This window comes from Phocoena sinus, chromosome 6 (assembly GCF_008692025.1).
Source record: "Phocoena sinus isolate mPhoSin1 chromosome 6, mPhoSin1.pri, whole genome shotgun sequence".
Lineage (NCBI taxonomy): Eukaryota > Metazoa > Chordata > Mammalia > Artiodactyla > Phocoenidae > Phocoena > Phocoena sinus.
This window is the reverse complement of record NC_045768.1, coordinates 93,374,153-93,390,626: the sequence shown is the minus strand read 5'-3', so window position 1 is coordinate 93,390,626 and position 16,474 is coordinate 93,374,153. Positions and strand designations below refer to the sequence as shown.

The following is a 16,474-nucleotide window of genomic DNA, read 5'->3' as shown; positions in this document are numbered from 1 at the left end:
ATATTTTGGAGGGGATTAGATGAAAGGAAGCTGTTGTATGACAGATTAGAGGACTGTAGGGTGAGAAGGCGAGGAGGGGGCTCGGACTTTTACGCTGGGTACCTCCCAGGAGCGTTTTACTTGGAATCACCTTTACCCTCCTATAGCCTTAATTTCCCCCAGATGTCTTATTTAATTTCTTTGGATAAACATTCTCTGGCTTCTTCCCTGAAGGCAAAATACTAGTTTGGCTATAAGGAGGCAAAGGGGAAGGAGGGGGTGGTGGAGCTGCTGGCTAAATTACTCTGGAGCATTCTCCAGGCAGCCTAACTGCTCTCCCTCCCACCATTGCTCCTCGCTCTCCTCAGCTGCAGGATCCGCCCTCCCTTCTACATTCTAAGCTACCCTCCTCCTCACTCTTTTATTTCAACAGGCTTCCTCTTTTCTGCTAGACCACAGTGTGCTGATGTTACAGTATCCACTGGCAATCCACCTTTTTCTCTTTTGTTTTAGAAGTTTATTCCTCTACTGTCATTTCACTGGGTTTGATGAAGATGGGATAAGACAATGCCTATACTCAGCCTTACATTTTAAATTAGAATTTCTTTACTCATGCCTTTCCTGTAAAAAGAGAATCATTTAATGATGTAAAACATCAGCTATTCACCCACCTTTATTTTCTATCGACAATTACAAAATTAAAGAAGTAAAAACACATAGGTACATTTTAGTATCTTCCCCACTCAATATTTGGTAAGGGACCTTCCCTCCTTTTTTTCTGTAAATACACCAATGCCCTAGGGGAGCTTGGAGCTAATGTGTCCACAACATTTCTGTGCTTCTCTGGCATGGCTCTGAAGAAACCCTGACTGGTGAACATTTCCTATGAATTTCCCTTTTGGATACTGTGGTCAGGTTTCTACTTTTTTCTCTTCTATTATCAGAAACAGACTTTGCTGACTTTGGGCAAACTTGGGGATGATTGAGGCTCCTTAGTACCTTGGAACTGGAAAAAGAAGGGACATTACACCTAGAAGGAACCAGAGCCAGGCAGCCCAAAATAGTCCCCCTCACCCTGGATGTGGCTGGTCAGGGAAACCATGGGGTGGGAGGGGGAGATTGGAAGATCTCCAGGATCCCAGCTGTGCAGGGATTCATGATCAAGCTTACAGTTTGGATGGAAAATGAGTGTTCATGTGGAGCAAGGCATCAATTGGAAAACGTAAGCAATTGGTGTGCAAGGTTCCAAGTATGACCCTTGGCATTGCAGCACCAGGGGCTGATGTGGAGCCAGCACTGTAGCCATTGGGTTTAGGAGGGACCTGGACTGCACCTTAATTTCAAGTCTGGAAGAAGCCAGGCAATGTGGCCAGGGTGGGTCTACATCCTATCTGTGTTAGGTTGCATTCAGGCATGAACTTTTGGGGGTGGGAGGATGTTCCAGTGGATCCAGCCAAAGCTGAGACAGTAGACAGAGGGCTGAAGGTCTGTATGTGCAACTGTTCCTGTGGAATCAGAGTTTTCATCAGGAGACATCTTCTACTGACAGCTTTGCCTGTTCTGGTGCCACCCTTTGGACGGGGCTGAATGTAATCATTTTGTCATCGATTGACTGTACTCCTTAAGGCATGATTTTTTTTTTTTTTTTTGGTTGCACCACGTGGCTTGTGAGATCTCAGTTCCCAAACCAGAGATTGAACCCGGGTTGTGGCAGTGAAAGCCTGGAATCCTAAACACTAGGCCCCCATGGAACTCCCTTAATGTGCCATTTTTAAATGCACAATTTCTAAATGCCTACAGAGCAACTCCACATAAGTGTTCTAGGCAACTTGAGCCCACCACGTCTAAAGGGGAAGGTATCATCCCATCGTTCCCAGCTCCTCACCCCAGCTGCCCCCTGGATGCCTTCCCATGGCTTGCCCAGTCAGCAAGCCTCTGCCACCAGCACCTCCCTCTCACACTCCACATTCTCTGACTGACCAATCCCCTAAATATCTCTGAAAGGGTCCCTCTCTTCCTGGATTGTCAGTGCATTTCCCCCCACCCTTCACTGCCAGCAGGAGGCTCCGCTAATGTCATTCCCTGCTCTAAATCTCTCCAGGATGGCCGTTGCCTTCAGGGTAAGTTTAAACTGCTCAGTATGGTATGAAAAACAGGAGCAGCAAACATTTACTGAGCATGTACTAGGGGCCCTGCACTGTGTGACTTCATGCACATTAATCAGTTACTTCTGATGAGAATCCTATGAAGTAGGACTATTATGATAACAAATTTACATGGGAATGAAGGCTCAGAGAGGTCAGTAACTTGCCCTAAAGGGCACCATTAGGAGGTGACAGGTGGGGAGGTGAACCCAGGTGCTTGAAACTGGCTTCTTGTCACTACACCAGACAGTTATCTTGGGGGCTGGGGGGGAGGTCCGATGGTAGTTCACAAAGCACACAGAATGCTGCTTGGCACCCAGCTGGGTGACGAAGGAAAGCGCTGGGGTCTGGCTGGTTTACATCTCAGTGGAGCATCTTGAGAATGTCCCATCATTTCTGTTTTGATACTGGGTGGGTGGAGGGGCTGAATGAACAGGGCAGGTACTGTCACGTTCCTGTCAACAATGCAATTAGACCAACAGAGCTTCAAGCTGTACTCTTCTCGCCCAGTGGTTCTCAGAGTGGGGTCCCCTGTCTCCTGGAACCTGCTAGAAATGCAAATACTCAGGCTCCACCTGCTGAGTCAGAATCTCTTGGGGTGGGGGTGTCAGGCAGTCTGTGCTTCCAGAAGACCCTAGGGGCTTTTGATGCTGCTCTAGCTGAGAACCACAGTCTGGTGTGAACGCATCCTTCCTGGCCTGTACATTTTGGGGCCTCCGCCTGGGGCTTTGTGTCACAGGGTTGCTTCATGGCTAAGAAGAAAATGTTTGGGGAGGGCAACACCAGATAATATTGAAGGAAGCTTCCAGCTCTCAGTTCAATTTCTTCGCCAGTGTGTTCTGCCAGCCACTAGAGGGAGCAAAAGGCACACAGCTTCTATCCTGGGAAAGGGATGGCTGAGCCTCACCTGTAAGGACGCAGGTGAGCGTCCAACCTCTGCTTCTCAGCAGTCCAGGCAGGCTTGCAGGAGAGCCTGCTGTTCACGCTACTCTGTGCTTCTTCTCTTCCTAGTTTGCTCTGTGTTCACAGATTTTCACAAAGTTATCAGGTTAGCTTTGTGGGATGGCTCTGTCCTCCCTGGGTCTGCATTCTGGGTCCAGGGTTCTCCCCCGCCAAAGTACATTTGGCATGGTCGCTGGTGGTGAGTGCTGCAGGGTCAGACAGCTTGGGGATGCATTGAGTGCCCCAGCCTTCCTCCTTTAAGCTGGAATTAGGACTTTTTTGGTACTTTCTTGAGCAGTGCCTTATCAGCTGGCACCCTGGAAGCCTCACAGAGGTGAGCACTTAGAACTAGCAGGGCCCCGGAGGATCTTCCTGGGATGAAAGTTCTGCATTTAGAGAGACTACAATTCTATCCATCTACAGAGCTCCTAAAAAATTATTTTTAAGGTAGAATTTGCTGTGCTAGTTGATACAAGCAGCAAGGAATTATTATACTTTCTGAACAGTTAGAACAAAAGTTCATAAACCCAATACTGCTGGAAAGTTAGAGTTCCAAAGGGCTGATCAAACAGCCCCACATCTGCGAGGGCATGGAGGCTCACCTGTGAGGTGATCAGGTGGCTCAGACCAGGCTGCAACTTAGCTGTCCTCTCCTTTGTCCTCCTGGATGACTGCCCCCTGCATCACCCCATCCTCATGGCACTCACGTCCACCACTGCCCTCTTCCACTGCTCATCAAGGTGAAGAGCCCAGACTACAGAGCAAAACCCGGACATAGGGTGTCCCTTCTGACAGATGTACACATCTGCCTTAGTCAACCTTGATGGAGAAAACATCCAGAATCAATGAAGGGGAGTGGTGAGAAGAGCTCAGAGACTTCACTCAGTCTCTCCTGTGCCCTCAGATCCCAAACCTGATATTCTACTCCAAAAATTAACATCCTGAGGTTGACCCACCACTTCCCACCTCCACTGCTGCTCCCACCCTTGCAGATACTGCTAGGACAGTAAGGTGGAATTGCTGGATCACATGGGAAATCTATTTTTAATTTTTTTGAGGAATCTCCATGCTGCTTTTCCACAGTGGCTGCATCAATTTACATTCCCACCAACAGTGTAGGAGGGTTCCCTTTTCTTCGCATCCTGGTCAACACTTGTTATTTTTTGTCTTTTTGACAATAGCCCTTCTGACAGGTGTGAGGTGGTGTTTCGCTGTGGTTTTAATTTGCATTTTTGTGGTGATTAGTGATGTTGAGCAACTTTCCATGCCGGTTGGCCAACAGGCCATCTGTATGTCTTCTTTGGAAAAATGTCCATTCAGGTCCTTTGACCATTTTTAATCAGGTTATTTTTCTTTTTTATGTTGAGTTGTGTGAGTTTTTTGTATATTTTGGATCTTAACCCTGTATTGGGCTTATTATTTGCAAATATCTTCTCCCATTCTATAGGTGGCCTTTTTTTGTTGTCAGTAGTTCCCTTCACTGTGCAAAAGCTTTTTATCTCGATGTAATCTCATTTGTTCATTTTTGCTTACATTTCCCTTGCCTGAGGAGACATGTCCAAAAAACTATTGCTAAAACCGATATCAGAGAGTGTCTGCCTAGGTCTTCTTGTAGAATTTTTATGGTTTCAGGTCTTACATTTAAGTCTTTAATCCATTTTATTTCTGTATATGGTGTAAGAAAGTATTCTAGTTTGATTCTTTTGTATGTCCAGTTTTCCCAACACCGTTTATTGAAGAGGCTGTTTTTCCCCATTATGTATTCTTGATTTGGCCCATTTTTAAGTCTGGTTGTTTGTTTTCTTATTGTTGGTTTTAAGAGTTCTTTGTATAGTAGAATATTGTATTGGATAATAGTCCAAACTTATTATTTTATTATTTATTGTTATTATATATTATTTTATTTATTAGATATGTCTCTTGCAAATATTTTCTTCCCATCTGTGGCATGTCTTCTTATTCTCTTGACAGTGTCATTTGAAGGGCAGAAGTTTTTAATTTTAATGAAATCCAGCTTCTCATTTCCTTCTTTCATGGATCATGCCTTTGATATCATAAATAAAAAGTCATCACCAAACCCACAGTCATCTAGGTTTTCTCCTATGTTATCTTGTAAGAGTTTTATAGTTTTGCATTTTACATTTAGGTTTATCATCCATTTTGAGTCAATTTTTGTGAAGAGTGTACGGTTTGTGTCTAGGTTCAGTTTTTTGCATGTGGTTGTCTAGCACGATTTGCTGTTCTAACACCATTTGTTGAAAAGACAATATTTACTCCATTGTATTGCCTTTGCTTCTTTGTCAAAGATCAGTCATCTATATTTGTGTGGGTCTATTTCTGGGCTCTCTATTCTGTTCCATTGATCTATTTGTCTGTTCTTTCACTAATACCACACTATCTTGATTACTGAAGCTTTATAGTAAAACTTGAAGTTGAGTATTATCAGTCCTCTAACTTTATTCTTCTCCTTTGGTATTGTGTTGGCTACACTTGGTCTTTTGCTTTTCCCTATAAACTTTAGAATAAGTTTGTCAATATACACAATATCTTGCTGGGATTTTGATTGGGACTGCATTGAATCTATAGATCAAGTTGGGAAGAACTGACATCTTGACAATATTGAGTCTTTCAATCCATGAATACCGAATATATCTTCATTTATTTAGTTTTTAAAACTTTCTCTCATAATTTTGTAGTTTCCCTCATATAATTGTGTATATATTTTGTTAGATTTATAACTAAGTATTTCATTTTGGGGGTGCTAATATACTGGGTTGGCCAAAAAGTTTGTTTGGAGTTTTCCATAAGATGTTTTGGGAAAAACCCAAACAAGCTTTTTGGCCAACCCAATAAATAGTATTATGTTTTTAATTTCAAATTCAACTTGTTCATTGCTTATACATAGGAAAGCAACTGACTTTTGTATAGTAACCTCTTATCCTGCAATCTTGCTACGATCATTTATTAGTTCCAGGAATGTTTGGTTGTTTGTTTGTATTTTGGTTGTTGTTGCTGTTGATTTTTTGGATTTTATTCATAGACAATCATATCATCTGTAAGCAAAGACAGTTTCATTTCTTCCTTTCCAATCAGCATACATTTTATTTCCTTTTCTTGACTTGTTGCATTAGCTGGGACTTCCACTATGATGTTGAAAAGGAGTAATGAGATGGGACATCCTTGCCTTGTTCCTGGTCTTACTGGGAAAGCTTCAAGTTATTTGTAATATTCCTTTATTATCCTTTTAACATCTGTGAGATCTGTAGTGATGACCCCTCTTTCACTTCTGATATTAGTAATTTGTGTCTTCTTTCATTTTTTCTTACTTAGCCTGGTTAGAGGATTATTGATTTTATTTATCTTTTCAAAGAACTAGCTTTGGGGATCATTGATTTTCTGTATTGATTTCCTATTTCAATTTCATTGATTTCTGCCCTAATTTTTATTATTTCTTTCCCTTTACTTAACTTGAACTTAACTTGCTTTTCCTTCTCTAGTTTCCTAAAGTGGAAGCTTAGATTATTGATTTCAGATTTTTCTTCATTTTCAATATATGCGTATTGAACTAAAACAAAGGCTCTCATCCTCACTTTTATATGCTTTTTTGCTATGCAAAGCCTAACGTAGTTTTATGGGGTTAACATTCATGTGTCATCACTGTAGCAGAATCCCTTTATGTATCTGGAGAAGTTTGTTCTAGGTTTGTCTGGGCTGCTGGGCTTTTAAAATCAGCCATTGGCATTTCCAGCACATGGCAGGTGAGTCCACACAGATGGCTCTGTGGGCTGCAAGTTCTCTGGGCAGGAGCCAGATCAGAGTTTCAGCAAGTGTTTATAGGAGTGAAGTAAACTGCCTATTTCTTTATATGGCTTACTCTTCTGTGTGCTTATATGTGTGCATGTTTATACTGGCCAGCCTACGTACTACAAAAACCCTGACCAGTGGTCCTCAGCTTGGCAGCATGTTGGAATCATGGAGGGAACATACAACATGCTAGTGCCCAGGCCCCATCCCAAGCTCCTGGTGAAGTTGGCCTAGGCATGGGGTTACTGAGAGCAACTCAGGTGATGCCAGCGTGAGCCCAGGTTTAGACCACTGTCCCAGACACTTTCCCAACATAAATCCTTCTTCATCTGTCTCTATTGCCCCAGAACATAAATGAGTGTTAATCATTAAGAAGTGGAAATAAGGAGTCAATGATGTAAAGGCAACACCCCGATAATACTAGGCTCAAGCTGAGCTCCTGGGTGCCTTCAGCATCCAAGGAAGGGGCCTGTTGTGTTACCCAGGGGGTCTTTCTGGGTGGGGAATTCTAAGGAGCCCCAGGAGGATTAAACAACCTTGATGCAAAGATGCCAGAAAGTCTTGCAAAAAGATTTTTTTCTGAATGTGCCCATCAGATTACACCCTTACTGAGGCTTAATGCCCAAGAGTCAGGGGACCCCATGGCCTGGGAAGTTTCTTCCCCTTCAGTGCTTACAGAGGTGGGTGGGGAGGAGCCTCACATCAGAGTTGGAACCCAGGAGAGGAGAGCATCCTAATTTTAAAAAGTTTAAAGCCCAGGGCAGATGGCCTGGGCAGGGGCTTCTGATATACACACCTGAAGCATAGATTTAGAGAGAGAATGAGATATGGGACTGAAGGCCCAGAGATGGACATCCCATTGGTGGGTTGATGGAGGGGGAGAAACAAGGGTGGCCACATTAGGAAAGGAGAGTGAGATTAAGAACTTGGAGAAGGATGGATGGACCTAGAGATTGTCATATTGAGTGAAGTAATCCAGACACAGAAAGGCAAATATCATATGATAGCACTTATATGTGGAATCTAAAAAGTGTTACAAATAACTTATTTATGAAACAGAAATAGAGTCACAGATGCAGAAAAGAAATTTATGGTTACCAGGGGGGAAAGGGGGGGGAGGGATAAATTGGGAGATTGGGATTTGCATATACACACTATTATATATAAAATAGATAACCAATAAGGACCTGCTGTATAGCACAGGAAGCTCTACTCAGTATTCTGTAATGGCCTATATGGGAAAAGAATCTAAAGAAGAGTGGATATATGTTTATGTATAACTGACTCATATTGCTGTACAGCAGCAACTAACACAACATTTTAAATCAACTATACTCCATAAAATTAAGAAAAAAATAACTTGGGGAAAGAATATTGGGACAAGTAAGTGAGGAGAATAGATGTGCCTTCAGATCCTTGAGGGAGGGATGGTTGTTCCCTGGTTGTTCCAAGGGAGGGATGGGTCCCAGCAATGAGGCTGGAGAGAGGGGTTGGGGTACCCAGGCATCCCAGACCCATTGTGAGGGTCATCAATGGGACTGGAGCACTAGTGGGTACAGCCAGGGGCCTGCTCCCTGCCCCGTCTCCGTTCCCTCTCAAAGAAGTAGGCCCCCGGGGCTGCATCCGGAGCACGCTTGGACACTGCTCCTGGCCAGAACTCATACTGCCTCCTTCAAGTGTGGTCTATACTGTGAGTGTACCGGCTCAGGGTGGGGGGACTGGTGGCCCTCAGGGACCAGAGCACAGGGCCATTGTGCACAGGGAAGAGGCAAAGCGCCACCCAGCACCCTCACCCCATCTCAGGCCTTCATCTATTCAGGAGAAGTTCATGGACAGGCACCCTACTAAGCTTTAGAACTGAGTGACCAGAAACGTGCAGCACTGCCCCTCCATCCCAGCAAGGGTCACCCTCCAGTGGGAACTTGGAGCCCCTCCTCACAACTGTGGGTTCCTTCCTGGCAGGTGCACAGGATGCTGACAGCTGGCCTGGGGAGGGGTGGTGAGGAAGGACGGGGGCCTGAAGGTGCTGACCTGGAGGCTGAGCTAGGCTCCCAGGTGGAAGAAGCTGTCTGGGCCAGTACCGCCGGGCAAAGGCCTGCAGGTGGCAGGGGCAGGGGAGCCTGCAGACACTGCTGGGTGGTGCAGGACAGAGGTTTCTGGGATGAATCCCATGAGGGCAGGAGGGGAGCCAGAGAGAGGAGGCTGTTGGGATGCAGAGGATCTCACCACGGCCCCTGGTTGCTAAAGGTGGGGGAGGCCATGGCTCAGTCCCAGAGGGGTGGACAGATGAACTGACTGAATATAATGGCCAGTGACAGGGACCAGGGACATAGCAGACACCACCTCTGAAAGCACAAGGAAACCCTGGGTCGCTAAGGAGGCTGCGTCTCCAGTTCTGACTCCCAGTGGGGGGGCGTTCTCCTTCCTTTGCCTGTGGGTGGTGCTAACCTTCCCTCTGCACCCTCACAGATCCGCACAAAGGACAGGATCTTTGACAGTATCAACGACCTCATCAACCACCACCTGGAGAACAGTCTGCCCATTGTCTCTGCCGGGAGCGAGCTCTGCCTTCAGCAGCCGGTGGAGAGGAACCCGTGACCTGCCAGCTGCCCCGTCCCGACACTGCACCTGCAGTCAGGAGGGCTCACTTCTTCCCGGTAGATGGGTACTGGGCCATGGGAACTCAAGCATCTGCCCACTAGCCCAGAGCTTTGTTCAAAAGCCCCAGGAGGAAGGCCTCCCTAAAGTGCAAGTTTCATAAACTTGTTCTGAATTCTCATGTGCATATTAAAGGTGTACATACCTATACATCCTGTACAAATTATCCCTCTATATTTATATTTTTTAAGACTAAGAAAGATGTAAGACTGATGTTCCGTGCTGTATGTTTTTAATGAAAACAAAGTTTGACTGTAGTTGTCCGGGCAAAATGTTAATTCAGCTGACCCATTCCACTGGGAAAGTCCACTGGGAAGGTGTTACCTACTAAGCACAATACAGGGAATAGAATCAGCAGGAGGGTCGGTAATAAACACTTGGGACTGTAATAGAATAAGGCAAGATGCTGTCTATGCTCTGCACGTAAAGCCCTGTGAAGTGCTGGTCCTCATGGCTGTCCCTCCTCCTTGGCGACGCCTCCCAGGCTGCCTGCATCACACCTGTGTGCATGGGGTTTCCAGCACCAGAGATTAGGGCTGCTGCACTGAAGAGTAGGCGTTACTCCAGCTGTTTCAGGTAGTGCTGAGCACAGGAATGCCGTCTCCCGTGACCCCGGTTGTCCAGGGGTTCTTGGGGATCCACTTTACTGCCAAATAGGGCACAAAATAAGGCTCACTGATCAAGATCTTGACAGGTAAATGCTTCCTTTGTTTTTATCTGTACAAGGACAAAATGAGGATGTGTGGAGGGGTAGCTGGGGGTTTGTACATCCTCTTAGCCAATGGGCTGCTGCAGTACCTGCTAGTAAAACCCCGCCCCCTTTATATTCAGTAGAGGAAGAAGCATGTGTACGATCTGTGGAAGATGGGTGCAAACACATGTGCTCAGAGTTCCTGCCTGGAGACATTCCATCAGCTGTGGCTGATTCAGGTTTGCCTGAAGCTCGGGACCAGGCTCAAGAGCTTTGGGAATCAGTTTGAGGTCCCACTTCTGGAGTGATTGGTGGTAAATTGGCTGGTTTGTCTCTACAATTGTTTTCCAATTGCTTCATGAAAAGGGCTCATGCCCTGGGCAGCGCTTTGTCCCGGTTCCTTCCTTCGGGATCAAACACTGATTTCCTACTGGGTCGTTTGGTGTTAGGAAGTCGACAGTGTTTCTAACTTTTAAAAAATGTTTGGCTTGAGATTACCATATGATTTAACAGGTGCTGCCTTTTAAAAGATGGAAGGATTCACTCATTCGTTGGCACCTTCTCACTTGTGCTGCAATGTTGGCTCTTGTCCCAGTGAAATCCATTGCGGGCAGCACCCCCTTCATCAGTGCAACGGAAGGACTCTCTGCATACGCTTAGCATTGGAGAGTAGTAAGTCTGATGCTTCCAGAATGTGGAGTTAACGGTAGATTTTAAAAATTCTAATGAGCGCTAATTCCACAAAGTTCTAATGCTACGTGCGTGAACCCTGCTTCTACTTTTAGAGGGTGTGTATGGCCAGGATGGGAGGATGGGGTAGACCTGTTGGCTGAGGATGGCTTGGGGCAGGTCCAAGGATTCATGTTAGCCTTCTGTGGAGTTTTTACCCTTTGAAGGTCCAATGAACCAAAGCTGACAGTGGCTTCAATCTTCTAGAATGTTCTGCAGTGAATTGGAAATTTATGGGGAGTCTGGCACTAATCTAGACTGTCCTGCCTCTTCCTAGAATGGTCTGTTTTCAGGTGCAGAACAGATACCCTGCTCCAAGTTATCTAAAAGCAGTGGGGCCTGAACAGGGATGCCGGACAGCAGCTAGGTCGGGCTCTTCCCCTGTGACAATGTAGACTTTGGGGTGGCTATGAGAATTGCCCTGCACTCTGTCTCCTTGAGGCCTGCAGCCCTGCAGACGTATACATAAAAATCTGACCTCTGTGGGGATGCATGATCCTTCTTTGTGTGCGAGTGTACACACATATAAAAATGGATAAAATGACTTCTTTCAACAGACTTGCACGCCCCCCTGCATAAGGCCAAAACGCTCATGTTAAGGGCAAAGGAAAGTAGTAAACAAGAGTTAAGAACTGAGAGCCCCTGAACATTTGATCTGTTTTGTTTTTCTCTTGGGAGTATAAGAAATGGTAATCTGCAGGTTTAGTAGCTCTCTGCTCTGAAGTTAGTGTTTATCTCAATGGTGATAAGCAATATATGTTTTTTTGCATGAGAATCCATTTAGAAAATTAAAAGTAATGGGGGATCAAATATTGTTTCAATATTCATTCAAAATATGTATTTTTAAGCTCAGGTTTTAAGATCGCTTCCCACAGAACAGTGCTAGTGGGACATAACTGGCACTCCTTTGTAGCCATTGGAGCAGATTTGAGGTGTAGCAGCAATTTTCTAGTCTTCGCTTTCTCCCATTTGTAAAGCATGTAAGAGCTCACCTGGGTCATCTCGTCTCTTCCTTAATGCCACATGCTGGGTATCACGGAGCCTCACTCACAGATGGGGAAATTGAGGCTCAGGTAGTGCCCACCTTGCTCAAGGCTACAGGGTCAGTGGGCAGCAGAGCTGTTCCACTCTCTCAGAGCTTCTCCGAGCTCTGCTCCATAGGGAGCTCGGGATTCAGAGGCAAACTTCACTGCAGCCACAGTCGGGGCAGCTCCAGGGCCTCCAACTCCCAGGGCGTGGTCACTGAGCGCCGTGCCGGGCCACCCTGGGCCCTCGGAGTGTGCCAGGACCTGCTGCCCCTCTCGTGGGCCCCCTGCCACTTGACCCAGGCCTCTGTGTCTGCCGGGAGAGCCAGGCAGGGTCCAGCAGTCCTAAAATGGCCCATCTTGCTAAGTAGCTCTGGAGACCCCCCTTCCCCTTCCTACCCACACCATCCTGTTTGAATTAGCTGTGCTTTCCAGTGACACTCCTATCTGCTGGGAGCCTGCGGGACTTCTGTGGGGCCGCTGGTCACTGGTTTCAGTCAGCTTTGACGCCTAACTACTAGGGATACTCTGAACAGCTCATAGTAGAGGCAGGTGGGGAATTCCCTGGTGGTCCAGTGGTTAGGACTAGGTACTCTCACTGCCGGGGCCAAGGGTTCGATCCCTGGTTGGGGAACTAAGATCTTGCAAGCCACATGGTACAGCCAAAAAAAAAAAAAGAAGCAGGTGGACAGTCAGATGGTGTGTTCAAATCAAATAACTCCCCACCTAAATCCTATGTTTAAGCCACCACTTCCGGACTTTTTATGTTTTGAGAGGCCAGAGGACCGGGAGCCTGCCTGGCCTTTACCTGTGTTTCATTAGAGCAATGATTCTGTTTTGGGCCATCTCAGCTGTTGGGGTTGCTGGACAAAGACCCAACTGGGGTTCTCCTGATGGAGGAGGGTAGCACTGATCATTTCCAATAAGGACAGAAGGTGAGAAGCCGAGTGCGAAGGGAAAGTCCTGGCTGAAAGCAGGGCAGGCGTGGGATAGGAGTGGATGAAACAGCACTTTGTGCGGCCCCCTCAAAGGGCCCCGTGCTTGGGGACAGTGTCGACTCATGTCTCCTGGCTCTGTGTCCAGCCTGCTGTCCTGAAGATGCCCGCTTCCTGAAATGGAGCTCTCCTTTCAGGTAGCATCAGATGCCTGGGTGACTCCTTTATATAAGTAACACTTGAAAATGAATGTCCTGGTCCTTATTTCCCTGAATCGGTCGCTTCTTAAAGGCCAGTCACACGTTTCCTTGGATCCCAGGCTCCCTGGGCAGCCTACCTTGGCTCCCATATGCACAGAGCCATGTGGCCTTGAGCCGGTTGCTCAGTTTCTCTGAGCCCTGGCTCTCCACATGCACCACCAGGCTGTGCAGTCCCTGTCCTGAGAGGCTGTGGGGGCCGGTGACTATGTGTAAGCAGGGAGGACAGTTGTTTCCTGGGATGCTTCACTCTCAAAAGTGTACATCTGTGCTCTCTCGCTGGCCAAGTATGTAAGGACGCCATCCATAAATGCCTTTCTGTGAACGATGACAGCCCGGTGGGAAGTGGGAAGGAGATTGTGGAAAGATTGTAAATAGGTAACTGTAGGACACAGACAGATCTTGGCCTTGGGTTTCAGAATGATACTCTAGGGTTCTGTAGTAAAACTTTAAGTTGGTCCTGAGAAAGAGAAGTGGAAAAACGACTGGCACGTGTTGTTAACCTGGAACTGTCCCTGCTCCTCAGAGGACAGCAAGTAAGGGAGCGTTCTGGGATAATACAGCTGGAGGGACCCATTTTTCAGTGAGGAAACCAGAACCAATTGACTTGCTGGAGCGTGGCGACAGTCAGTGACTGAATCTAGGACAGAGTGCAGGACTTATTAGGGTCCTTTAGGGCTTGTACATAAAGCTCAGCCCCTGATGGAAAATGGCCAGTAGTGCTTCCCTCCTTGAGTTTACATTTATGTTCCATCTTTTTTTCCAAAATGCATAAAGGTGTGAGTCATTCACACGGACAAGGAAGTGTTTCTATTCCTTTGTTTAGTTTGGGGTCCCTCAGAAGCAGACCTTGAGAGAAGCTCAGAGCCTATGTAGACTTAGGGGTGGGGAAAGGAAGGAAGCTGATGAGGAAGGCATGGTCAGGCAAGTCACCAGGATGTGGCTAACGAATTGCACTGGGGACTGAGGGCGGCAGGGCTGGACATACCTCAGAGCTAATCCACCAGTGTGGGGAGAGAGCTAGATATTTACCCAAACAGTCCAGCACTGGTGGAAGGCTGTTTCTAGCTCCAGTGTCCTGGCCAGTCCTATGCACACCAAGCCAGGGAATCCTTTGGCAGAGAGACAGGCCTTCATAAGCAGACTTGGGGTGAAAGGCAGGCATCAGAGCCATCGGGGGTCCTCCCCGGAGTTCCTGACTCAGTAGTTCTGGATGGGGCCAGAGAATTTGCCTTTCTAATAAATTGTGGGTGAAGCTGGTAGGCAGTCTTGACTTTGAGAACCATCCTCAGGTGCGAATTGCTAGCCCTTACCTGTCTCATTGATGGTTTTTCCCCTCTAATGTATGATTATGTTTTCATGCCACTTCATGTTATAGATCCCAGCGTCCATGCTGTGAGTTTAAAAGTGGAGGATTAATAAGCATTTATAACTCCATGCAATCATTGCTGGCAGATAAAATGCCATCTGCCAGCCACAATTTATTTATAATGGAGTTTATACATATTTATAAGTTTGCAAGCAACAAATAAACAGTTTTAAAACTGGCATATTTTATAGCAGCCAGAAAAATTGCAACTTTATACCAGGACTTGTGAATATCAATTGCATATGTATAGATACATATATATACACAAACACACATATATCTACTGATTATGACAGATGTGCATCTCTGTCTGTCTGTATATACATATATACACATGCATATACCTACATTGATTACAACGGACGTGCATCTCTGTATGTGTGCACATGCAGGTTGACTGGGCAATTTGCACCTCGGGGCTCCTCCCTGGGTTTTGGTATTTTAACTAACAAGGACAACTAGAAAGTTACACAAATGTGGAGAGTTTGGGGACCGATATGTCCTAGAATTTGCAGACACAGGGAGGAGGGTCCTGGATGCTGCAGGAACAGGACAAGAGGGTCACGGGGGGTCCACTGTGGAAAGTGACACAAGGGAAGAGAAGTCAATGGGGGAAGACAGGAAAGGAAAGGATGGGAGGACAGAGGAAGAAAAAGAAAAAAGAAGGGAGGGGGCAGCACGTCCAGACCTACATCCCCTGTTCATCCAGTAGCATGTAAAAAAAACAAGCAGGGGTGGGTGTTGGTGAGGCTGCCCGGGCAGGCGTGTTTGGGGGCCGAGTGTGGTCTTCCTGGGTATAGCCGCACTGCTTGTTGGCTTTTCTAACCAGCATTCTCTTGGCCTCATCTTACGTTAGTTCACGTGAAGTAGGCATTGTTCTGGGCTCCTGTGAGTGTGCAAAGGTTCCGTCTGCCTGAGGATATAGTCCAGTAGGAAATAAACGCACAAAGAGTGTGGGAGCGTGACAGGCCTGATGGCTGGTGTGGCCAACTTCAACTAGGACCCTGGAGGGTGGAACTCCTGGGTGGGTCTGGGGAGTCTGAAGGCTTTGCAAACTAGGCTGCAGACGGGATGGGGAGGGTAAGAACAGGCAGACAAGGCGTGGATGGCCCAGGAGGAGGCCGGGACCCCCTCATGCATGAAAAATGGTCGGTGTTAGGAGGGATGCTGGAGGCGGAGGTGAGGTTGCTCCTGCCTGTTCTCGCCTCCTTCCTGCATCTCATGCAATGTAAAGTTTCTCTTTTGTTGTTTCACCTTGAAATGCTGTAGGCAGGAATATATGCAAGTGGGACACACACTGTGGCCCTGGTGTTTGAGGTCATGAATTCACACTTGTCTGGGACATTTTTACCACAACCAAAGTTTCTAACCACGAATCAAGTGACAACTAAAGCCGAAATCAATGGGCAAATCCATTTTTGAACACTGAATTAACTTTTTTGTAACAGCTGTATGTTGGTTGCAAGTGGAATGGTCTCTGTTCATTTGACTTTTGAATATAACTTGTTCCAGAATAAATATTGTAAAGTTAAGTACATGAATGTTTCTTTGTATCCAGAACTAAATAAGAATTAAAATTTGATGTTTAAATCCAAGGATTAGGAGAGAACTCCGTGTACATCTAATGTGTAATAATGAGATATTTATTAATTTTTAAAAAGCATTTGGATGGCAAATTATACATATTGATAAATATTTGAAAATTTTGTGTTTTGTTTTCCGTTAACTTTTGTGAAACAAAAAGGAATTACTGTGAAGGTCTATGGTTTATTGCCAATTTACCACTTTCTACGTTGATATTGGAACAGAATCGGTATTTGGACATCTCTGAGGAGTGGAAATACAAAACCAATTTCAAGTTTTCTAATCTCTGTTCTATGAAAAATAATAAAACCTAAATTATTTGGCCAACATTTGGGATATTTGTTAACACAACGGGTA

At 46.0% G+C, this 16,474-nt stretch overlaps 1 protein-coding gene across 1 annotated transcript in view; it reads left to right on the top strand.

Annotated features, from left to right (window-relative positions):
- SHC3 (SHC adaptor protein 3) overlaps positions 1-9,467 on the top strand; it is a 142,446-nt gene extending 132,979 nt beyond the window's left edge. Inside the window, exon 12 of the mRNA XM_032635428.1 lies at positions 9,339-9,467. Coding sequence (XP_032491319.1) covers positions 9,339-9,467 — 129 coding nt within the window. The remainder of the gene's footprint in view (positions 1-9,338) is intronic.
- Positions 9,468-16,474: the final 7,007 nt, after the last annotated feature.